This window comes from Pezoporus occidentalis, unplaced genomic scaffold, assembly GCF_034315485.1.
Source record: "Pezoporus occidentalis ecotype Australia unplaced genomic scaffold, CSIRO_AGI_Poc_V1 ctg5, whole genome shotgun sequence".
Classification (NCBI taxonomy): Eukaryota; Metazoa; Chordata; class Aves; order Psittaciformes; family Psittacidae; genus Pezoporus; species Pezoporus occidentalis.
This window is the reverse complement of record NW_026915835.1, coordinates 13,045,286-13,070,522: the sequence shown is the minus strand read 5'-3', so window position 1 is coordinate 13,070,522 and position 25,237 is coordinate 13,045,286. Positions and strand designations below refer to the sequence as shown.

General features: G+C 35.5%; 1 protein-coding gene across 3 annotated transcripts in view; it reads right to left on the bottom strand.

Annotated features, from left to right (window-relative positions):
- SCEL (sciellin) overlaps positions 1 to 24,077 on the bottom strand; it is a 48,105-nt gene extending 24,028 nt beyond the window's left edge. The window contains exons 1-10 of one of the 3 annotated variants that reach the window (XM_062636913.1): positions 23,897 to 24,077; positions 17,243 to 17,316; positions 13,120 to 13,237; positions 12,416 to 12,478; positions 12,049 to 12,117; positions 6,718 to 6,786; positions 5,239 to 5,304; positions 3,936 to 4,001; positions 2,843 to 2,875; positions 1,104 to 1,175 (exon numbers count right to left, since the gene is read on the bottom strand). In XM_062636913.1, the coding sequence (XP_062492897.1) occupies positions 1,104 to 1,175; positions 2,843 to 2,875; positions 3,936 to 4,001; positions 5,239 to 5,304; positions 6,718 to 6,786; positions 12,049 to 12,117; positions 12,416 to 12,478; positions 13,120 to 13,237; positions 17,243 to 17,285 (599 nt within the window). In that variant the 5' untranslated portion in view covers positions 17,286 to 17,316; positions 23,897 to 24,077. Of the gene's footprint in view, positions 1 to 1,103; positions 1,176 to 2,842; positions 2,876 to 3,935; positions 4,002 to 5,238; positions 5,305 to 6,717; positions 6,787 to 12,048; positions 12,122 to 12,415; positions 12,479 to 13,119; positions 13,238 to 17,242; positions 17,317 to 18,673; positions 18,821 to 23,896 lie in introns of those variants that run through there. The other 2 variants (XM_062636911.1, XM_062636912.1) reach the window with 2 other exon arrangements.
- Between the last annotated feature and the right edge of the window lie 1,160 nt (positions 24,078 to 25,237).

Here is a 25,237-nt window from a genome sequence, read left to right as displayed (position 1 = left end):
CTGGCATACTTAATTCTCTAAGATCCCCCACATTTGTTGACAGGAAAATATTTCACTGAAATATTTCTTTTTTTCCTAGGGATTACACTGTCAGACATATTTTGCATGTTTTTATTAATGTTTTGTACAGGTTTTACATACTGGGGTCTTTGGAGGAGAGGGGTACAATACAAAATAACACAGACTGTGGCTTCAGACCTCACAAAACTGTACTTTATGAATAGAATTAAGTAGAATTAGCTCATTTAAACTGATTTTAGTCTTTGCACCATTTAATAATACCAGTTAAAAACTGCAAAATGAGCTGCTGTAATTCTCAGTCCATGTCTAGAAATCTACTTCTAGTTCACTCACTTACTAATTGCATATGCAGGCATTTTGTTCTGGTCAAGGACACAGTCAAATTTTTCTCATGGTTGTTGCTGATTGGTTTGAAAAATATAACATCTCCATCAATACAGAAACTTACAATTTGCTGGAATTTCAGTTAAAAAAACCCAACCAAACAACAAAAGCCAACAAACCAAACCAAATGAAACAAAAACCTTCTATGTTTTTTTCAGCAATAGTTTTCATGGTGTTCTGTAGCCTTTACAAGATACATTAGTACATACGCCATCTAATTCATACCACAAGTCCATCTGTTTAAACATACTAATTTTGTCACAGTAACTGTTATATGTTGGGGTTTTACTATTTAAAATGTTAACGCACAAGTTGGGTTTGTGTTTTTTTTTTATATACATAGTCATGTGTAGATATTACCTCTCCCACAATATTGAAGACCAAAGAAAATATACTATATAAGCCATGCTACTGCAGTTCATCTTTTTCTAAACAGTTGCAGCAACTATCTATACGCTGCTCTTTAAGATGCAGGCTAGACTGACTGAAAGAATAAAAAATGAGACATTTGCAGTAACTTAGCTAGTCAATAAGATGGAACTCAAAGTTTGTGCTTCTAGGACTAGATAAATGCTGTGTTTATCACATTCTATGTCCAAACGAGTCATCAAATATGGAAATCAAACAGATTGGGTACTTAATATCTCATTTTTCAATTTTTATCAAAATATTGTTTTGATTGTATTTGCTTGTGTTACCTTGCTGTAGCTTGATCATTCACCTCAGTCTTGGATTTCTGAGGGGTCACCTGTTCTGATGAAAAGGCATACCTGCAATAGGAATGGTGGAAACATATTCAAGGCAGAAGAAGGTATTTGGAAACATATTATAGCATTTAAGTGACTTATTGTTGATATTCTATTTCTTATATTTGTCACTACAGTGACTTTGGATTTTCTTTGAGAAACGTTTGTCTGTTGTTTTCTTTAAAAATGAGAAAGTTTGGGCTCTTCAGCCTGGAGAAGAGAAGGCTGCATGGAGGCAGCCCTCCAGTATTTGAATGGGCTCTACAAGGATGCTGGAGAGGGACTCTTCATCAGGGACTGTAGTGATAGGACAAGGGGGAAGGGGTTCAAACTAAAACAGGGAAAGTTCAGGTTAGATATAATGAAGAAGTTCTTTACTGTGAGGGTGATGAGGCACTGGAACACATTGCCCGAAGAAGTGGTAAATGCCCCATCCCTGGCAGTTCTCAAGGCCAGGCTGGACAGAGCCTTGGGTGATATGATTCAGGGTGAGGTGTCCCTGCCCATGACATGGGTGTTGAAACTAGATGATCTGAAGATCCTTTCCAACTCAAACTATTCTATGATTCTATAACATACAAATTTCTATAACATATATATAAGGAATGATATATGTATGCATGTAAAGAATATATACATATCTATAAAGACCTAAGTAATGTTTCAGTACAGTTGATTGCTCCATTTACTGAGCCTTTTGAAAAATTAGTATTCCAAGACTAGCTGTTTTGCTAGTATGGGTGTAATGAAGTGGAGTTCTTTACTGTTTCAAAATTATTTTGCTAATAAAGGAACTTTAAAATACTTTTCTACTAAATAGACTTTACTTATTCAGTAAAGACTAATAATTTACTTATTTAGCAAAGTATTTTTTTTTTTTTGAAACTAAATAACTAACCAACTTCATTTTCCCACTTTAACTTGTTTGTGTAATCAGTCAGATCAGTCACTACAGGAATACTAGAATTATAAGAAATTGCAATAATTTTAAGAAGGTGGCCAATAGAATTGGAAAGGAGAGTTACACGCTGCTTTAGAGAATTTTTTTACTTGGATGGCAACTAAAGCATGAGAAATTGTGTAGCTGCCTTAATTATAAGTAATGAAATAGCAGGTTGGTTAAATAATCTTTTCCTAATGTAGACCATCTGAAATGCATATTTAATTAATAAATTAATTTAATAAATCTATTTTCTAAAATTAGAGCAATCTTTGCAGACACTCAAATAATTTTAGAGTACTTCATGCCAATTCATCTTATGTCAATGCCTTCTATTACAAGTCTTTGCATGTGCAGAGATTTTTAATTTACCACTTTCTTTTTCTTCACATTCCTCACACTCTTTTTAACTCTCTGTTTAGAGCATAGTTCAATATAAAGGGACATTTGCATTAGCAACATATACAATTGTGGAACTAAACCTGTGAAGCAGTTTTTAATTTTTAATGCAGTTACAGTTGATTTTTCAATTTGAATAAATAGCCAGTGTTCTAAGCAAAGAGAAAATAATTAAATTTCTGCAAGGGAGGAAGTCTTAATACAATTCTGAGGTACTAACTATAGAGGAACCCTCCCAGGTAAATTATTCATTCTTTGTATTATAAATAAATGTAAAATGATAATCAAGGTTTGTGCATGTGAATGTGTTGCATTTATAAATCTACTAAGAAGCAAAATAAGCAAGACATACGTTGTTGGAGCCTCTGAATTTTCTGAAGTGGTCCTAGAGAAAGAAAAGAGTAAACAGTTCAGAAACCAAGTAACAAAATGCTAGTATTGAAACACTTCTTTGCAAGATTTTAGATTAATCAACAGCAATTAATTTTACTTTTTTGTCCTTCAAGGTGGCATTTTGCTTTGTTTCTTAATGTGGAACATAACGCTTTCAACTCAAGTAGCATAATACTCAATAATATTCTTTGTATGTTATTAAGACAATCATTCTTCAATTAACATTCTCCAGTCATTCACTCTGGTCGATGGTGGGTTTCTTTCAGCACACAATTCACAACCAAAAAACTCAGTTACAGTGAGATGCTTATATTTTTAGCTTCAGTTGCAGTTTCTTTTAAGTGCTCTGTAAAGTGTGCTTAATCAGCTTGGAAATGAGGCAAAGCACTTTAAAAGTTTACATGTCATACTTCACTATAGAAGATACACTATAGGTATCAGAATCAGAAAAGGTAAGTAAATATAAACACTGACCAATCCTCTCTCCCCTGAACCTATGATTGTTGAACTCCCTTCCTGAGGATGGCAGAACAATCAGCCGTTCTCATATTTCAAGAACAGACACAGCTCTTTGCTACACCTGTCTTTAAGACTGATAGTGACCTTTAAAAACTGGTTATTAGCATCTATGCATCTTTGTTTCCTGAATCTCACTGGTGAGTAAAAGTCTAACAATTATTAGTTATAGTAATATTCACAGTTTGAAACAGCTTTCACATGTTCAAAGCACTTTACAAAGATAAGCAAAGAAATCTTCTAATGCTCATTTCTGTTTAACCAACTGTGCTTGGTGACATCATTGCTAGACAACCCAGGAAGGGCCATGAAATCTTGAGAGTGAACATGCCTGTCTTTCAGTCTTCTCTGAATTGAGAGTAGAGGAGGAACTGGCTCTTCATAATGCTCAGCCCTCAGTCAATGCTAGACATCAAGCTGCTAAGAGCCCATGCCATTTTATCAAACTCAGTCCCTCAATAATTGCCCTGTTGGCTCACTCCCCAGATCAGCTTTAGCCAAGAATTAGGAAATAACTAGCCATCATGAGCACTTACCTTTTGGTTTCCAATGTTTCTGTTGTGGTTTTACTACTTGAAACTGGAGGAGGCATCCAAGATTGCCTGTCAGTGTTAAGAAATATTTTTTTTAGTATTAATTTAATGCTGTGGGGCTGAACAGCGTCCTATGAATGTTAGAATGTCAAAAGTGATGTAGAAATACCTGGAACTTTTCTTAAATTATTAGTATTTTGAGATTCTGAACGCAGATACTTCTTAGACCACTTTATTGGTTTGTTTTGTTGTGGTTTTTTTTTGTTTTTGTTTTTTCCCCAGACAACTGAGTGGAATTAGAAATAATATAGTAATTTTAATTATTTTTGTGAAAAAATGTGTTCTCTGACTCTAGGTTGGTTTACCTGCCATCTGAATGGTATAAATAAATGGATCATTCATGTGAAGGACAAACAGACAGAATGCACAAAGGAAACAGTGTCAAGTATCAGCCCAAGAAACACATTCAGGCTGATATTAGAGGTCACATAACCATTACAAGCACTTTCACTTTTTTTTTTTAATCAAAACTATTAATCCAGCAACTATCTGTGAGGGAAAAGCAATTGCACCATAAACACTGCAATTCAGTGATGGCTTTTCATATCTTCAAAGAGCCTGAAGAGAACTATGGGGCTGAAAACACCATAAACTTCTACCAAACAAGCAAAGCTGTCAATATGAAAATTATGATATTTTAATTTCTACTTCCAGAATTCTACCAATCACTATTTTTATACACGAAGTATGGAAATCACAAAAAAGACAGAATTTATGCCCGGGAAGGACACATAAAAATATAGCCATTGTCAGCAATACATTTTAAATCAAAAACGTAGTTCTTTCTTTGTTCTAAACCCTGCTTTTTTTTCTTGCCCAAAGAAATCCAGACTTTTAAAGCTAGCTGTTCATCATACAGAAAACCGCGTGGTTCATATGTGCTCAAACAGCACAGGTTTAAGTTTGGCATCAGATTTTGCAATTACAGTGAGCTAGAATGCTTTAAATTTAGACACTGAAAAGGCATATGTAGCTGAGTTAGGGGCTGCAGCAAAGTGACAGCGTCTGTTGTGCTATGGTCCACCAGGCTCACAAAACTGGCTCTACAGAGATTAACTTTCAGCACACTACTCCCATGGAAAAAGCCAGAGCATGTAAAAGTTTCATTCTAGAAGCTTGCTGAGGAGTTAGAGCATGCTAGAGGAGAAAGTTGGTAATGCTCTTTTTATGTAATTGTGACATGCTACTGAGGTTTCATAGAGTGCTATATATTCTCTGGCAACCAAGCAATGCTGGTAACAAATACCTTTTTTTCTTGATTGGAGAAGTCACAGCAGTGTTTGTGGGTGCTGCATTAGAAGTCCAAGATTGTCTGTTAGGGAAACATAATTAATTCTTAAATAATTGTATCATTGTGAATGAAAAAAAAGTCAAAAAGTTATTGTCTTCTCCTGTGTAATTCTTAATGTAACGAGAGTAACAGAAGAACAGAGCTTTACAGACTATTTTATTGCTCTTTGACAGGAAAAAAAATATACTACTTAAGTCTCACTGAAGTCCCACTTCAGAGTTCATGGTAGGTCTATTAAAAAATCATCTCTAGACAAAATAAGATAAAATCCAATTTCTATGATGTTTCATGTGTCATCATCACCATGATTTACAACATAATGGTGTCAAATCATAATTTAAAAGAATGATCTCGCTTGAACTTTAAATGCCAGGGATACTCATTTGCTCTTCAGAGTAATATCTCAGCACTTCACAGGATGACATTTAATTGCTATGCTCAGCCGTCACTGGCATTTATATTCATTGTAATTTATTATTGATGGAACAGTACTGACAGTGAAATATTTGTCCCTTTACATTTGTAAGTATAGTGGCTGAGCTCTTCTGACTTCCATTTTTTAAATAAAAATTTCAATCAGGTAAGAACTGTAAATCCTTAAGAAAATAAATCTTTAGTGCTGCGTAGTCAGATATAGAAAGTGTTTATCTCTGCATGACAGCAACTTATTTGAATAACATGTAAAAAAATTGTTAAAAAAAAGGTTATTTTAAATTAAAACTTGGTTTTGCCTTGTTTTAAACAAAAGACTGACCTTCTGACAAAAGAAAAGCCTTCCACTGGAAAAATCAGTTACCTTGTCTATGAAAAAAGCATTTCTTGTGTTTTGGTACTCAGGTTTCCTATTGGCAATGTTCAATGTTTTTTTCAACTGGAAACATTAATTGCAATTCTTTTGTGCAGTCTTTCCTCAGCAATACCTGTTACGTTTGGTAGAATTCATGCAGAGAAATGTAGAGCTCAAGAATATGTCTTCACTGAACTGTTTTCAAAACTCTCTTACTCATTCTGGTTTTGTATCTAAAACACTGTGTTTCTTAAATAATTGCTTTTCTGAGTGAATGTGTAACCTGAGGTAGTCCCTTTCTTAATCTATGTGGAGAAATAGGCATTTTAAAGGTAAGTTCTTCTAAAGAAAATATCTGAGAGACATCAGATGAATTGTCCTTCAAAAGACCCTTTTTCTCCTCATTGGCTACAAAAAAGGTCTATGATAACCCAGACATAGAACTCAGCATTTCAGATGTCAGGTGCTGGAATTAAGCCCACTGTTTGGCCATAAGGAATACAAGTAATGCCTCTATATATTCTTGGCATGTCCACATAATCAAAAGTTATGATATTTTATAATACTTATGTGATAACACATGATAAATGTTCCATAATATTTTATGATACATAATACATAGATGATTACGTTTCCAAAAATCATACCTGTTGCTTTCCTTATTATTCAGAGTTGGGGACTTATTTATTTTATCAGTGTCACTTTTGTCTGGAATTCTGTCAGAAACAGAGAAATTATTTATAATACACACTCTAGATATGAAAAAAAAAAACAACCAAAACCCCACTTCCAGTAATGTTAAATGATGGAGATTTTTTTTGCCCTCTGCACAAATTAAAAATTCCCCAGTATCAAAAAAAGACTAGAGCAGATTCTGAATTAATATAAATTTAGTTCATTAATATCTGAAGAGTTTAAGTAGCTCACTGAAAAAAAATGTTTTAAAAGGTGATGTTCAAACACTAATTGATGTACTATATCAAGCCTCCTTGTTGTTAACAGTTTATTGCAACTCCTTTGAATTAGACCAGAATACGAACAAAGCAATGTTCCATCAAGTAGCACAAACTATTCCCTTCCCCTCTCCCTCACCATCCCTAGAGAGATGCAACAGTCTGATTTTTTTTTACAGCTTTTAGAGATCAACATTTTTTGACAATACTCTGGTGTAAAATCCCTAACAAAGCATGGTAGTGACCTACAGCGATAACATCTAGCAAGAAGTAAGATTATTTGTGCTTGAATTACTTTCATTAAGCCATGAAATTTACTCTTAGAAACTACCACATGATTTTTCAAGCCCTTTATAGATTCTACAGCTGTTGTGTAAATCCCAAATTTTCACAGAAATCACCATGTAGCTACCATAGCTGAAACAGCTTAAGCATTTATTTTATTTCAACTTTGTTCTCTTCTATAGAATACCCTTTAATAAGAACAGTAGGACTCTTTAAAGGTCAAATATAAAGTGATGTACATTGAAATAGATTATGTTATGTTGAATATTTGGTTAAAACAACTGATTTATATACAGAAATTTAAATAAATAAGTTTACAATTTATTTACATATAGAAATTACTTAATTTTAGTTATCTCCATCTATAAACTGAAGCTATAGATACAAAATAATTAATCCCAGAACTCTAACATTTTGCATCCTGCCCTCAGACAAGTATCACAGAATACCGTTGTATTTAATGGAAAGTCTTCAACGGAGCTCTGACACAATTTGTACCAGCTTATGCTCTGTGCCTTTTTCAAATCTAATTTTAATTGGACAGATAACTATCATGTCACGGGCAGCTTGTGGCTGTGGCCAGCAGTTACAGTTACTCGAAAGATCACTAGAGGTCCCACTAAACTTGCTATAGCATTGCTGCAGATGCAAACATGAGTGTTAGTTCTAATTCACGGCCAACCGATGAACCACCATTTCTTTCATGCTTAATTTTGTGTTTTCAGAATTTCAGCACAGTGCTTTAAGCAATTCTGTATTTGCTCATTTTAAAGACTTGAAGGGTCCATCTGGCTTGCTACTCCAGTGCTGCTTAATTGTAACAGAGGCTTTGAAAAAAGTGAAAGAAGAAATGTAAGTATAATGTTCTCCTTTTCAGCTTCTGATAAGCAGTGGTTGAAGAATATCCTCTGCTTGCACCCAGAATGCTGTTTCCAGACACCTTTGGATCACTGATCCATTCACTCATCTAATGTTTTCCTGAACCAATTTAAATTTCTGGCATCCAGAAGATAGGGTGGTGTTGACTCTTACAATTAATCTACGTGTTTAGGGAAAAACAAATGCTCTGCTTTGTTTCTTCCTTTTCTTGTTGTTTTTTGTTTTGTTTTGTTTTGTTTTGCTTTTAGTTATTACTTAAACATTTTATAGAGTATCTCCTCATTCTCACAGTGCAGCAAACAGAAAATATCCCCTCCTTACTCACTATGTCACTCTTTTCCAAGTTAAGGAAACTTTTGTCTCTTCAGACATTCCATATATGAAAGATATTCCATCCTAGTCATCATTCTTTTTCACCTTCCTCTTAACTTTTTTTTCTGGTTCTGTTATAATTTCTTCACATAAGTGAAAGGCTGCATGCAGTGTTCAAGATGTGCAAAAGGGGTTCATACCACGACTGAACAGTGGTTTCAAAGGGTTAGATTATTAATAAAGAAGAGAATGAAAGTGTCTCATTTGCTTCAGTCCCATCTCTTCAGATTTAATTGCTGTAATTGCAGTTAGGATTTATTCTTCCTGGAAGCTATTCTGGACTCAGTAGTACTTGGAAAAACAGTAATGAAATTTTCATTGTCTCTATATTATTTTAATATTTCTCCCATCTTTTGTCAAATGCTTAGTTGTTAATAGTATGAGAGAAATAAAAGGATAAATGTGATTGTTCCTTCCATCCAGAAGGCTACCTGTGATTACCTGTAAAATGCAACTGTTGTCTGAGTTATGATGTGTAGATCTGCATGCCAGTACAAGCATATGTGTACCTACTGTCATCAAGCTATGGAGTTCTGCTAGTAACTTAACAGCTCTTGGTATTTTCTTGTGCTTGCAGCCAATGGTGCAATTTCATGTAGTCATCTGCAATAACTCTCCCAGGTCCTTAATACTGAAAGTGATGTTTAAATTTTGTAGATACTGGGTTAAGAAAATATCATATCAAACAATGCTATTTTTGAATATCAACACGGCAGTCTCCAGGACTCAGAAAACTGTACTTAATATAGCTCCTAGATGTTTCCACTGTCACATTTACACACACAATGAACTCAAAATTACTTCTATACTCCTTAAATTACTTTTTTTAATTAGAATTTCAATGACCATTTTCATTTTGAAAACTAGCTATTGAAGAGACATTCATCCAGACAGAGATCCAGACTCTTTAAATCCTTGTCTTTTGGAATATTACGGTCATGGCCAGAAGAGATGCAGAGCAGAACTGTGAAAAAATATTCCAATATTTACCTTGCAAACAGGTAACTCCTAAAGGCCTTCTCCTAAAGTACAGAAGACTAACATTTTACAGCATCTTAGATGATAGACAAAATAATTTTCCACATAGACAACATGACTTACTAGAATTCTATAAACAGCTCCAAGAGATCTCCAGTACCAACGTAATTTTTCTCAAGAACTGTCTACTAAAAGCTTTATCAGACTAAAAGCTTTTTCAGACTTTATCCTACCTCCCAGAAACATGCTCTTTTTTCAACTCTGCCTTTTAGTTTTGAAAAGGAAATAATAAAAAAAGAATGTTTCTTTTTTATACAGACAACTAAACAACTAAGTCCTGCAAAGTTCATGCAAGCTTGGAGACTTCTGTACCATGGTTATGCTTGCCAGAAAATAATTTTAAAGAAAAGGGAATTTTGCCCAATGGAAAACATCCTTCGTAGAGGAAGCAGGAGTACCAAATTGGACTGCAGGGTACAAAAACGTGTTAAGAGATAATACATCACCACACCTTGTAATGCATTAGGCTGCAAGTTTGAGGAGATGCATCCGTTACAGAAATGCCTGCTGGCAATGGGTGTGTACAAATTAATCCTGGAATGGTTATATTCCACAGTTTTGAGAAGACCAGTAATGAGTAAGGAAAAATAAACTTCCTTATTGTGAACATTTCAGGTAAAACCATCATTATTCACTCAATTTATGGACATATTCTGCATTAGTTATCAGAAGTGTATATTCACGCCTATAATCCTCTTTGTATTCTCTGTCATCTTTTGCACATTAAGAGCCCTTTATGCTAGATATTTGTGTATATGAAAACATAAAGACAATCAGCTTACTACCTAAAATAATTCAGACATATTACTATCTTGGCATAAAACAAAAAGACATAGATAGGTACAAAAGGACAATGTGGTTCAGTGACACTGTAGAAACTGGAATTGTCTATGACTTCTTAATTAGCAATCGGGGTTTCTATGCATGAAAATCAAGCCTTAAATATATATTTGAAGTCAACGAAAATAAGATAAGAACGACAGAGCTGACATATTCTAATTGAATTTCCAATAACTTCATAGAAATTTGCTTTAGGGTCTCTTCAACAAAGTGATCTCCTATGTGATAATAGAGAAGGTCCTTTTGAGGATAAGTAACTGCGTAGGAAAAAAAGGTTTAAGGTAAATGACATTTTTTGAGACTGGAAGGAGTGATCTGTATAAGACTTGTGTTTTTCCATATGTTCATAAATTATCTAGAAGAGAAGGTGATGTTGCTTGCCAGTGACACGGATTCATGGTAGTCAAAACAAATGCAGACTGGCAAGTTTTTCAGAAGTCATCTTCTAACACGTCAGATTACTAAAATGGCAGGTAGCATTCACTTTTCTTAGATGCAAAGTAATGCCTGCCAAGAAAAGCAGTTGATCTCTGAACCAGCTATTATCATTCAAGAAAGAGGCCTTGGAATTATATACAGAATGCTATAAAAGTGAAAGATAATTCTCAGCATCACTCAAAAGAGCAAATTCAATATTATGAAGTATGAGGGAAGGAGCAGAAAATGGACCAGAAGCCATTGTACATATACAAGGTGTGTGCCCATCTTAAATACCTGCATGGAGATTTGGACCCCCAGATCAAAAACACTAATATGGAAATAACAAGATACAAAGAAGGACAGTAGGTAAATTGAAGTTAGGATGGTTTCCTCCTGATGAGTGAACAAATGCAGCAGGATTCAGCAGCCTACAGAAGAATCAACAGAGGGGTGATATCACACAGCTGCATAGCCTATTCTGTTCCAGGCTTCTATGGGGAAGGTAAATGTTACATAACAGTTTTTCATTGTTTCTTACAGCAGAAGTAAAGATCATCAAACAAAATAACACAGTGCTATGATCCAACTAAACAAGTGCACTTTTCCCACAGTGTATACTAAAGTGCTGTTACTCATGGCCTCTGCATGTTGTGGATACTGGATGTTAATGTAGGCTGAATTTTGAAGATGCAATGCAGAAAGAATCTGCAAACACAAGCATGGTCATGTCTTAACAGAGGTGAAGACTGAAGAAGACATTCAAATTAAGCGCCTGTATGTTAAGCATATTTGATATTTGTACTGATCATGGTATGAAGCCGCAGTAAGGATTTGCAAAGAACTAGAGGTTTAGCTGTGTTGTGCTTAACTATCAGAGAAAGGACTGCGACATATAATTTGAAAGCAGGAAATGGGATGAGTGGTTTTCATCGATGCAGAGATACTTACTTTTATGAGGACAAGAATGCACAGAAATTGATAGAGAAGAAGAGCTATATGTCAAAAGAACCTTTTCTCTAATCACATTTCCATTTGTCTCATTGGCAAATCATGAAGAAAAATCATTGTCTTAGGTGCTTAATAAATAACAAAATTTTAAAACCCCACTGATTTAATTCATGCTTTCATTTTTAAGACCTCTGCACAGGTATGAGAATAACAAACTACAATATATACAGAAAAAATCCCTACCTGTCCAGGGTAGTATCAGACCTGTAACGTCCAAGTACAGCTTTCTGATCTTCCTTTTCATTTGTGGCACTGCAATAAAGAAGATTAGAAATGCCACTTTGGTTACTGTTTTTATTAAACAACTCATCACAAAAAAAAACCAATATACAAGTCTCAAGATATTATACATTATTTCAGACCACCAGGTGTCAACACATCCAACCCTGCATGAATTGCAATGATCAACCTAACAGTTCTTGACATTGGAGTCAGATTTATGGGGGAAAGATGCATAGACTAAAATTGAACTATAAACAGGATATAGTAAAAGGACACTCGGTTTTCTTTGACAATATCATTAGAAAGGTGTGCAGATTCTCTACTGTACCTGTGTAGGCTATCTTGAGATTTGTACTGGTTAAGCACAGCCCTTCCATAGTTTTCATCAGCACTTCAAGCAAAAGAAAGACAGTAGTTAGTTAAAATTTGAATATTAAATAGAAAATTGTTTCTTGGCAAAACATTTCTGTCCTCAATCACATTTCACAGCTGTCTGCTACTACTATAATCACACCAGCTACAGATCTCTGCATTAGATGATTCCAGACATTTTGGAGTAAGAATAATCTCTTCCTACATGCTGTTCATGGGCCGAATAATGGAAGCCTGCTCTCATGGTGGAGTTTTTACTGTAATGGAAGTCCTAGTGTGTATTAGAGTGAATTTCAACTGATCCTGGTTTAAGCTCCTTAAAAGAACTTGCCAAGATTTATAATCTTCATGCTTGTAAAAGGAAAATGTTAGATATTAGTCCTGCAACCTAGATATATGAAATGTGGGATTTTTCTTGTAGAGCAGAAGCCTTTCATTAAATGATCAGCACTCAAAAGTCTCAATGAAAAACACAGTGAAAATCCAACAAACTACTTCCAAAAGGCAATCAATACCTCATCACGAAAAGCAAATACTAGTTATTTGATTAAATTAATGTAATTCCTGTTGATACCATTCATGAAAAAGTAGACACTCCAAGAAAATGTACATGGCATACTGAACTAAAAGCACAAGAAATATATTTCATATCTTTCTTACTTTTCCTCTTCAGGTCTCTTCTTTATCCAGCTGCTATCTTGCAAAAGGGTCCGTCGTTTGTTACTATCATGAGTAGCCTGTTGTCTGCTTTTAATTGCAACAGAGGGGCTCTTATTATCTGCAAATGCAGAGAAACATGTCTTGAAAAGGAACGTATGGAATAACTTTGGAAACTTAATGTACTATTAGAAAGGCTGAAATATGTAAATGTTTATCAGAGTTTGACTCTTCAGCTGTCATTCCTGTTTAGTGCACACAATTTGCTTTGAAAGTTTGTGGTTTAGTCACTTCAAACTTATTTGCAAAACTAAATTCAGTTTCGTCCTTAATATGAAACAGCTTCATATAATTTTAATGTAAAGAAATATCACAAATCTGATAAATTGATTATGAAATACACAGAGAAAAATAATTCCAGGAAAGTCAAACTAATGAATACTGTTTCCTGAGGCATTGCTTGTGGATTTTGAACATGCAGATGTGTGACAGGATGCAAATTTCAAAGCAAAGCTAATCTTGAGATGATGACGTGGTCCTCCACCTACATCCACAGCTCAGTGTGTGTGTATTTTCAGGTTTCTTAGAGGGGTCATGCTCCTTCTGAAGCTTTTTCCTCAGTGCCTGAATGAACAGTTCATTTTCTAACCAGCTACCTAGTTTTACTGAACTTTTAGTAAAAACAATACATTTAAGACCTATAACTTTATGTCAAATTTAACTAAAATGGGTGTATGGTTTCACGTTATTGGGAGGAACTCCCATATACACTTACACACTGTGTGAACATGGAAGCCTTATTTACTTTTGAAAGCAACCTAAAATATCTTTGTCCAACAATGCTGATATTTAGTATGTTGAGTATCAATACAATGATAATTTGATTTGTGAGACTATAACTTCCTCACTGTATTAGAAAGTTAATGTTTATCTCAAATTCAGTGACTTGTCCAATATCCTCAGTTCGTTTTCTTCCCACCTAAGTTTTGTATCATCAGCCTATTTGAAGTGAGGGGCAATATTGTTAGAATCATAGAATAGAGTTGGAAATGACCTTAAGATCATCAAGTTCCAACCCCCCTGCCATGGGCAGGGACACCACACACTAGACCACGTCAACCAAGACTCTGTCCAGCCTGGCCTTGAACACTGCCAGGGATGAAGCATTCACAACTTCCTTGGCCAACCTGTTCCAGTGCCTCACTACCCTCACAGTAAAGAACTTCTTCCTTGATGTGATGTTTTAACTTTCCCCTTTAAAATGGAAGACTAGAAATTGAGCCCAAATAGAAAATCCATCTTTAGATTATGATATTTGCTCCACACCCTCCCAGAGAAAAGAACTTGAAAAACTAAATATGCAAAACCTTTGTCAATAACATCCAATTAATCAACGAACTGACTGATGAAGAATACTGAGTTTCTTGGATTTTCCTTTAGAGACCTCCATGATTTCCTCCAAGAGTTCCTCATTCCCTGAGTGTTCACACAAAAGGAGCTTAACACCATCAGATTTTTTGGAGATATCACTATCTGGTGTCCAGTAAGGACACTTGACCATAAAGATTGTGGATAGAAAGACCACACAGAAAACACATTCAGTATTAGATCGTTTGTCATAGCTGTGTTTCTGCTGTAATTTATAAGAAAATGTAGCTCTTGCTTTTAATATAAGAACTTCAGCTGTAGTACTAACATGAAAAGATGACAAATAGCTACAGTGAGTGGAAAACCAAATTATAATGAAGCACAAAAAAATCATTTTGACTGACAATGGTCCAGACTGACTTTTCTAAATACATTTTTCTCCTGAAAGCAAAACTCTGCAGTGCAAAGGTAAAATTCAGTCTAAATGTATATCTCACTGTAACCCAAACTGTGTCTGCTCTTATCTGTTGCAATTCATTGTAGATATATCTATACTGACAGTAAAAGAAGGACAGTGAACAAACTAAAGGATTGGACTCCTCATTCATGTTTGTGCAGCTGCAAATGTTCTCTGGCTCTTCTTGTGTTAGACTGAGCTGCTAGAGAAGTGACAAACATTAAGAAGCATGGCTGTGATAACACGAATGTGTGTTTCTGTCTCTAGGCCCTGATGCCGATGTTTGGCTTTCTTTTATGAGCAGTATAGATGCAGCCCTTTGAGGCCATTAAGAAATGAAAGGCACATCATAGATGAGATTTGTAAGAATGTGCTGACAATCACGATAGATTAAGAACAAAAAGTCATCTATCCTTACTGCATGATTTCTGCATCAGCCTGTTCCCTGACAATTGACCTAGCTTTTCTCTTAAAAATATTTATTAAAATCTGACTTTAAAGACTTCAAAAAAATGAAGACATCCCAGCCTCACTTGAATAGCTCCTGTGGCTCATTAAAATATCTACCTACATAAGCAAACTGAAAAGAAGTACCTCCACTGATTTAAACAATAGCATTGTTTCATAGTCACTGTCAAGAACTGAGATAGCTGTAACTAGCAAACAAGACTAATTTAAGTGCATTTGCTCTAAATATTTACTGTTTTGAATATAATGATAATACTAGCAATGTCAGGATATAACAGGAGCTCGATATATTGATAGAAAGAAAACCACCAACTTTGTAACATTCAGTAATCAAGGATTTGAATGAAAATCCAATATTAAAACCTGTACCTTCCTATTCTCATAAATATTTTGGTATTTTATGTTTGGTACAATCATTTGGATTGAAAATAATAATAAAAAAAGTTAATTTTGGAAAGTAGGAAAAAATGTGAGTTCAAGCATATGCATTCCAGAGATAAAACTTCTCTATGGTGAGGACAGCTGATGGCAGCTAAAGGGGTGGAAATGTTTCCAGCATATCTTCCAAACTAACAGTTTTAGCCAGATGCTTTCTACTGTCCATAATACATTTTAATCTGTGTTCTATTGTCAGGCATAACCTCCTCTGAGTCTTGAAGAAAAATTCTTCAATGACACAAACATAATAGAAGAATTTCTATATAATCAAGAAGTACTCAGTATATATCTAACTATTACAATTAAACTTGCATATACAATATTAGCTTTTTTCCAATAACAGTTTGGGAAAACTATTATCTCTTACACAAAAAATCACTTGGATTTCAGAGAAATTATGGCTTTCTTAATTGCTTAGTGCAATTAGGAAATTCTCCTATAAAGGCAGCAGCCAAGGAATATATATTGTGTTTTATTTTCAAGAAACATCAGAAGCAATTTGCTAATGCATGAGGCTTTGGGTTTGCTGAAGAGTACTAATTTTTGGTCTAATGAATTGCCTCCCAAGTTTCAATTAAAAAACTAAATATAGATCTGATACAACAGTTCAGGTCACATGAGCAGAGGCAGATGGATCTTATCTTTCTTATCTTGACAATATGAAGTTTATGTCCTTAGCATTGTAGAGCCAAGCTACTTCCCACCGTGGCTGCATGCATTTTGCTGCACTTAGGTTTGGCATGTCCCACTCAAACCATGTCTTCATGTACCTCAAACCCTTTCAGTCTTTAAAAGTATTTTGCAGGTTCCAGGGAAATGGAAAATTTCATCGCATTTCCAGTTTGTTTCTTGACATTTCTCTGCATAGAAAGCAAACTCCAGCCCTCCTCAAGTTTCGTCCCTCAAAAGGAACAAACAATTCTATCTATCTGACAATGATTAAATAACATTTTTCTCCCCTCCTTCTCTTCTAATTTTCATTGATTTCTCCTCATTTTCCCCAAGTGAGACAATGGGACGATGCCGAGACCATCTGTCCACTGCCTTCCAAGCTGCCATGCTCCTGTGGGATCTCCAAAGCAACCACAGGGCTCAGTGGAGGGAACCACTGTCTTGCACCACACTGCCTGGCTCCCCTGCTCCAGCACACTACACTGCCCAGCATGGTGATTTAGCCTGAATCTCTGCAGTGAAACCTTACAAACATCACTGCTAGCTTTGCGGCTGAAGTAGGTCCTGGTGTGAACCTGATAACCAGCCCATCACAGCTTAACAGTGTTGGTATGTCCTGTGACGGAGCTGCATGATGAGCATGGCAATGCTTGGAAAGGAGAGAGACCATGCCTCAGTCTGTAAGTACCCTAAGAGCAGAAAATAAAGAAGACCCAGTATTACCGCTTTTGTGAGGAGCCTGTTTTCGTATGCTGAAAGCTGACATTTTTTTCAGCGGGGTGTCCTTCTGTGGAAATCTAAGAGAAAACATGACAAAAAACAAACAACAACAAAAAAAAAGAAGAGTTGGCAGTGAGATTAGAAATCATCCTCAAAGACACTTTAAATTCATTTGCCATGCTGATCACCTCCTCGTGCAAGTTTAGTCTAATAGCAAAATGACTTAGCACCAGCTGCCGACCTCTTTGAACTGAAGCTCAGGCACAGAAGTGGCCTTTCTCTCCCTGGTGATGACTATGTGTATCCTTGCCCTGTGTTTCTGACCGTCACGCTGCCTCTCCCTCCTTTGCCTTGCCAGGAGCTCCTTGTCTGAGAACATGCGGGGTGGTAATAGCCTTTGGAGGGCAAGACAAAGTAATGAAGATTGGGGTGAGTTGATTAGCTTCATGGGAAGATGGTATTAGCTTGTGGCTCAGAGCAGTGCCTCAAGCTAACATGGGCTCACCCAGCCCTGCTGACAGGTCTCACAGCTTCCATGGCCTGCAGCTAATGGGGGGGTCCGGGACAGAAGTGGTTCTGCACTGCAGCAGTTTTCCAGTCACTGACTTCTTCCTTATCTCAAATCAGGTCAAAAACTGAGCCTCCAAGACTGACTGATTTAAAAAAAAAATAAAATAATTATTTGGGGGTTGAGCCACTCAAAGGATTTCATGTTATGCTTTGAAACTGGATTTTCAACATCAGCTTTCCTAGAGAAAGCAACAAGCAGAATGTAACGACATTTCAATGACAAAAAATTCTCCCTTAAGTCAAAAAAAAAAAAAAAAAGCAAAACCAACCCTAACGTTGAAGAATGTGGGCAAACTGACCCTCCTAGCAAGTGAATTCCTTTTTGAAAAGCAGCATTTTCCAAGAAAACAAGGTTAAGCTGGGAAGCTCCCAACCAGCTTCACAGGTCAGGCTGCTTAAAATTTACAGAAGCACTGGAAAACTTATTTTGTGATAGAAGCAGTCATTAAAAGCCAGAAACATTCCCGGTTCTCTCAGTGACATAGCTGTCCTGCTTGTTTTGCAGACATAGAGAGTATTGCTCACTCACTTAAAATAGAGTGGATTGAGAGCCTGTAGCTGTTTCTTTACTGATGGAAGGTGAAAAATGATGTTTAATTTTGGCAAAAAAACTTAGCAAAAATACCAAAAGTAACACCGTCAATAAACCATATAAAACTATGATTTACACACAATGAATTGCACTTGGAACAGATTTGTCTTTTTTATGTTTTTACTGCCAGACAATTCCTAAAAAAAGTTTATCATTACCAAGCAAAGAAAGTAGGAAACCAATATGGATGTAAAGAAATACAGATCTTTTTAGAAAGTAAAGATATAAATACAAAAATAATGCTGAAGTCCAAAAGTCTGCATATATCGTACCCAGTCGTGAAATTCCAGATGTTTGTGAGAGTTTAAAATTCTGGACTGTTGATTGGAAGACTCTGACCACACTCCTTTCTTTAAAACTAAGTTGTTTGTATCAAGCATGCATCGGCACGGTGTGTGTAGAAAACATGTGACTGCTGGATCTTGTTTCCACGGAATAAAAGTATACTCAGGGCTATGATGAGCCTTATTTATTTTGCAATAGGTCATAAAATATCTTTCAAAGTGACTGGTATAAGGTTTTGAGCAGCTATGCTCTGCATTTCCTAGAAACCATTCAGGTAGGTTATCAAAGCAATCATTTTTAAATACTAATCAATCTTGTGATAAATTTTCCTGAAATGTCACAAGATGATAGAGAGGACTCTGATTTATTTATGTTTTCAGCTTAACAACAGCTGGACATCTGATACTGGTTCTTATTTCAGTCAGTCCCATGACAATATGAAGCTTGACATTTCAGCACGTTTCACAGGCAGTGAGTGCTGTGACTTTTTCATCTAGAGAAGAAGAAGGAATTTTTTTCTAATAAAAACTTTTAAAGCCATTTCCCAAGGGAAGTGAATCATAGAAAATGGAGCCACTTTTTGTGGAAATTAAACCAAATGTCATCATTCTAAGTCTTAGAAAATCTTGTTAAAAATACACATTTCGCAACTCAAATATTTCTCACTAAAAATGAGAAGAAACTGCTACGTAGACTTCATCTTATACTATCGCCTTCCTTTCCACAGATTCCTGATGGAAACAATTTCTCACAGAACAGGCAAGGATGTACCACACACCTTTGCTAAAATTAAACAAGAGAGCCTTAGACATTTGCTCTGAAATAGAAATTATCACCAAAGTAAAAAGTCCATACATTTTGAGGCTTGTCTTTAAAATCAACAGAATAACTACAAATATATTAATGACACAATTCCTGCTTGTATCCATGCATGTCAAAAGAAAGTCCAGCAAGCACGTTTCTTTTATCCTCCATCATTTAATTAAAACTGTGTTTTGCCTCCGGTCCTGTATTAATTTTTTAAAATGTTTTTAGGGCAAAACAATATTTCTGCTGCACATATGTACAGCATCCAGCATAAACTACTACTTAGTCTGGCAGCTTGAAAGTAGTCTGCATAAATGAATATAAGAAACAGGCACACTCCCTTCTACAGTCAGCATTGAAAATGTGCCACGTATTCTGAAATTTTAGTCCTACATAATACTGCCACATTGTCCTCAAGGTTTACTTCTTGCTTCCAGACTTTCAAGTTGTATATCAAAGATTAAGCCATTCAAATTTAAAACATAAATTAAAAAAAATTTTCCTACTTTAATCTCTAGCGCAGATAATCAAGAATCATCAGAGTAAGATTTAAATTTCAGGATCTTGAACTGAAAAGAATCTTGCATAAAGAGGAAGAATACAATTCATCAAAGCATTTTTTTTTCTTGGTCTTCACTATTGTGTATTAAGTGTGTGTATCTGTGTATGTGGAAAGGGGAATGGACAGAAGATGTGAGGATCACATGAGTTTAAAAACTTAGGGCTCATAAAGATCTGGAACCACCACATTATTCAAACAGGTCAATGAACTGCTTATCTTTAGATCATGGTTCAAAGGAGATTTAAAAATAAAAAGGTTGTTTTGGACTTTGTAAATGAAATTGCAAGACAGAGAAGTTATAGGCTTCTATAGTATACTATAGTAGTAAATTATGTTCAGGCATACTTAATAAGAGCTCAACCACTGAAGCGAAACAACTCAGCTGGAATGCAAAACAAAAACAAACAGGAATGCAGCTCCAGCATAATTTGAATTTAAAAACAACGTCGGGAAGCTTTAAAAGAAAATTAACACTGCCCCAGCCAGTCCAATGAGCAGGTCCCCAAAAGTTTTAAGACATGCCAGTCCTGGATTCAGACCCTCTCTCATTTTGTGGGAAATCCAAATTCAGTCCCAAAGAAATCCAGAAAAAACTTCAGACGTGACTTCAGGGAAGGTCAAATGCCCTTCCAAGCTGGTAGCTAGTTATTCAGAAAGCAGCACAGGTCTCCAGTTCTGATTTTATCATGAATAACCATATTCACATTTCTGTATCTCCTTTCCACCTCTTGTAGTGACTGACCAGCTGAAGACCTCAGGCCTGTCTTAGATTCTCAAAGCTAGACCTACTAGTTTTCAGCTCGTGTGAACACACCCATCCTTCCAATACAGAGTCCTCCTGCCTTCTTTCTTCTGTTCTTGGCTGTAGCTTTCTACATAGTTAGGTTTCACATGTATGCATTGCTGTATTTAAAAAAATACATAAGAATAACAGAAAGATTTCCTGTAAGAATCATGTTCTCCACATCAGACTGAACTAGTTACAACCAAAAAAGTCTTTGTTCTTTGATTTCTAGCTGACAGTGATTAAAACCTTGTTTATAAATATGTATTTTGCTTCTAATAATATCTTTCCACAGCTTAGAGGTACCACATATTACCACCCTATATATAAAGTAACTCAACACGAGTAGTGAGGGAATGTCAAGGGAGGTGAATCTTCTCATAAAAGTCAAAACATTTGTTTTTATACTGAAGTTTTTAATCTAAAACATTGTCAAATGTGAATGCCTAAAATATCAAGCTTCCTTATTAATGAACTGAGTGACACAAAAAGTTACGGACAAACAACTAGTTTTAAGCAAAATAGCCTCAGAATTTTCCTGTCTTCCAGCTGCTCATGCTGCATTGGATGGTAGAAAAGATACTGAGTTTGGCATGTCCACATTAAACGCCAGCAGGTGTCTTATACATGGCTCTACACAGCCACAGATTGCTGACTGATTTTCAAAAATATCTAATATCTGCCATATGAGAAAGAAACTTTATTCATCCCAAATGGGAAACCTTCCACCAAAACGTAATATTTTAAGGGATGTTCTGCTCAGAAGTAAGCTAAACATTCAGTATCTTGGGAGTAATCAGAGCTCAAAATTTTAAAATTATCACATTGGAAATCTAATAAAATATTAGGAAATCAATTTCCCACATTCTTTGTGCTTTAACCCATTTGCTTGCTTTTACTGTGGTCCAGGAGAAATTTTGGATAGAATAACTATTGGTGAACAAATAATATGAAGGTTTGCTTCACCTTTACTGTTTGTTGGTTGGTTTGTGTTTATTGTCTCCCCTATTGTAATGGTTAATATTAAACTTATACTACCTGGTTTGTTTTAATTTATATGAGATGAATGTGGAGAATAGGGCATTTAAAAAAAAAACACATTTGATCTTACTTAATCACAGTTATGAAGTACACTAATAGTAATTCCTTGCCTTTAGTTAACAACTTTCATGTCAGGTCAGCAAATTTTGTTATTTTCTTCATCATTGTTCTTGAATATAGTAAGATGTGTGAGCAAGAAAATGATTGAAGTCATTCTAACTTGTTACAGGGTAAAGATCTCCAGGCCTTAGAAAAAAGGCACTGAGGAGACACATCATTACAGTTGTCCTTCTAGATAGGCCTTCATAAGTCTGTGAGTGAAATCTTCCTGGTTTGGAAGTCAATATCAATTTTGCTGATCTCTACATCTGTCATTTTTCCCCTCAGATATCAGAAGTGCTGTGACTGGGCTACCTATACTTCATCTCAAATAAGAATTCCTATTTCCAAATGTGGCTGTAAATCTTGATTGCAGATTGTTTTCCAAATCACCATCACAGTTAGAGCCAGTCAAGGCTGTACCATCCTTCATACTTTCCAACTTACTATTTCAGTCAGTCAACCTTTAAGTCCCACTTTGTCAGGTGCAGTTCTGCATGTATAAACTGGGCTGTACATTTTCCCCTACAAAATTGTCACCAGTATCCAGTGCTGTCACTCAAGACTGTAGGCCAGGACATGAAATAGAAAGAACAATGGTGTTGCTAACTCAGCATAGTACCAAGTGTGTACACAGAGCTTAAAAAAAACCCACTTGAGTATAATTTATATGCTTCAAAATTGTAAGTAACATTATTCTCTTTTTTTGGTTATTAGCTAGTCTTTTTGTCCTTTTGCTGAAAACTACAGGTAAAAATAATTACATTTATTTTGCAGACATTAAAGAACAACAAAAATGTGTTCCTAGAATGATTTTTTTTTTTTTTCCAGGAGCTGCATGTGTGGGCAGTAGCCATTTAATACATTTGCAAACTTCTGGAAATAATATATTGTGTTTAAATAAGTACTTTACAGTTTAGGTCACAGAGTTAATAACAGCTCTCACAGAGAATAGAAATAATGTGTATGTGAGTGAAAGAGAAAACAGGCAAGGTTAGAAGAGGCAAGGTAGGACTAGAGAATACATGAATGTGTGGCAGAGATCATCTATTTGTAGCTGAAAGAGCTCTCAAAACTGGTTTTTCAGGATGTGGGTGGAGGAGATTCTGTTTTGAAAGAAATTAAGCTTTGGTAGTATCATTAAATGTAAAATCAGCTGCTAAGCCAAAACCTAAATTTGTACATGTTTTCAAATTAGTAATATGTGATCAGTTTAAATTGAAAATTGATTCTTTTTTTTTTTTTTTAATGGATTGTAGAAGGGGGGATGATAATTTTAATCGGGTTTTTGGTTGGGGTTGGTTTTTTTTTTTCAACTCTTTCACTTTTCTAGATTTTTAGTAAAGAATCCTTCCTACTTATAAATGAGTTCACGTCATGTAAAGGAATTTTATTGTATCACAGGAGAATGGGTACTTTTGCTGTCTCTTTTGCTAAGGTGGAAATGAAAACAAACTGTTGCAAATTTTTTTCTAAAATTATACATGTGAAGCAAATTCAAATAAATGAGGTTTTAATGCTTTTTAATTTTAGATAAGAATTCTAAAGAAACAATAAAACTAAGGAGAGTGCAAAAAATACATTAAAACAGCCATTCGTAAAAAGTGGTCTGAGCAGAAAGCTGGTCAGCAGGGAAATAGCATTAGAGTAAAATATAATTAGCAATATAATGTAAATAATGAAGTAATTAAGATAATATGGCCAAGAGAATATGTCAGAAATGTCCAAGGAATCTGAAATGAACCTAAAATGAAACACTTTGAGAGTTGAATTTTCATAGTCAAGTTCTCCACACTTCTTGAAAATAAGATTCTTTGAAACAGGATCATAAATTGGACACTAAGAAATTACAGAACACCTGAAAATGTAGGACTTTCCATGCATGGAATATAAACCCAGAAAAGTAAATGTCCTTACCCAGAAGTTAGTGTCCTAGAGTGGCTCAGTATGGTAAGTCAACCTGTAGATACCTGAAAATGAGGTACAGTCAGGGCAGACAGAGAGCTGAATTGTCCTTCCCCATCCAGCTGTCTGAAAAGTCAAGAGGTTTCTCCTTCAGAGGCTGAGTCACTTAAGGAGGAGGTAGGAGGTGTGGAAAAGGGTGGCACCTTGTAGAAATACCAGATCAATTAAAAGTACAGGTGAGTTGTTACACTTCTGTGCTTGCTGTACTTTTCAAGTGCAGTAGGGCTGGGTTTCACAAAATGAAATGCTTTCAGACCTTGAAACAAAAAACCCAAGCAATTACTATTTGGAAAAATATGCTGCAGTCATTTGGATTTCCCACAGAAATGTACATTGCAGAGTTACAGGGGCTGACCCTCAGCCAACGGGTTTCAGGTATTTTATGCAGGTGAGCATGAAGAAACACTATATTTCATCAAAGGAAAATCTGCAGAAGTGTCACACACACTGGAATCCAATATGCATTAAGCATTTGCACTGTTCGAGTATGTGGGCAGAGACAAAAGATCTGGAGAGGGAAACTCTCCCACACGAGATTCTGTTGTAAGTCTCTCTTATCTGTGCCCATCTACATTCTCCTTCAGCACAGGCAGTAATAAACAGAAAAGGGAGAAGAGACTACCTTCTCTTTTCTTTCCTTTCTTTAAAATGACTGCAATACATTTCTCTGTAGGCTAAGTGCCTTACTATAAACAAAGACAACGGCAGGGAATCAATAACTTCCTTATAGGAATGCTATATACAACCCTATGGTTCTGTTTAAGATACAGAATCTGTTGAATGTGTTTTATACAAGCCCTCACTTATTTTGTATCTGGAGAGCTTTTGTAATTAAATATGTGAGATGCCATTATGCAATATGGTGGGTAACCTTTGGTCCTATTGTCTTTTGTGAAAGTGAAGAAAACTGACACAAGTTAACTTAGTTTCTCTTTAGCCATGTTTCTAGTCCTTGCTTTTGTTGATGGTTACATCTTCATAGGCTTGGTACTTAATAGCATCAAGTTGTCTAAACATTGGTTATATCTGATGAAACAGAGCTGATGAAGCAGAGCAGCAGGCAAGACAATACCAAGTATAAACTACTAACTACCACACACTTCAGAATTAATGAATACAAGCAAGCAAATATTTCTGAACTTCATACATCTCACTTCTGTGTTTCTGGCATGTTCAGGTACACATTTTTACATGTTTATCTTTTTATGATCAAGAAGAAAATGTTGTGAATGCATCTCTTTACAGACATGCTACAATTTTACAACTGTGACACACATGCCTCGCAAATGAAAC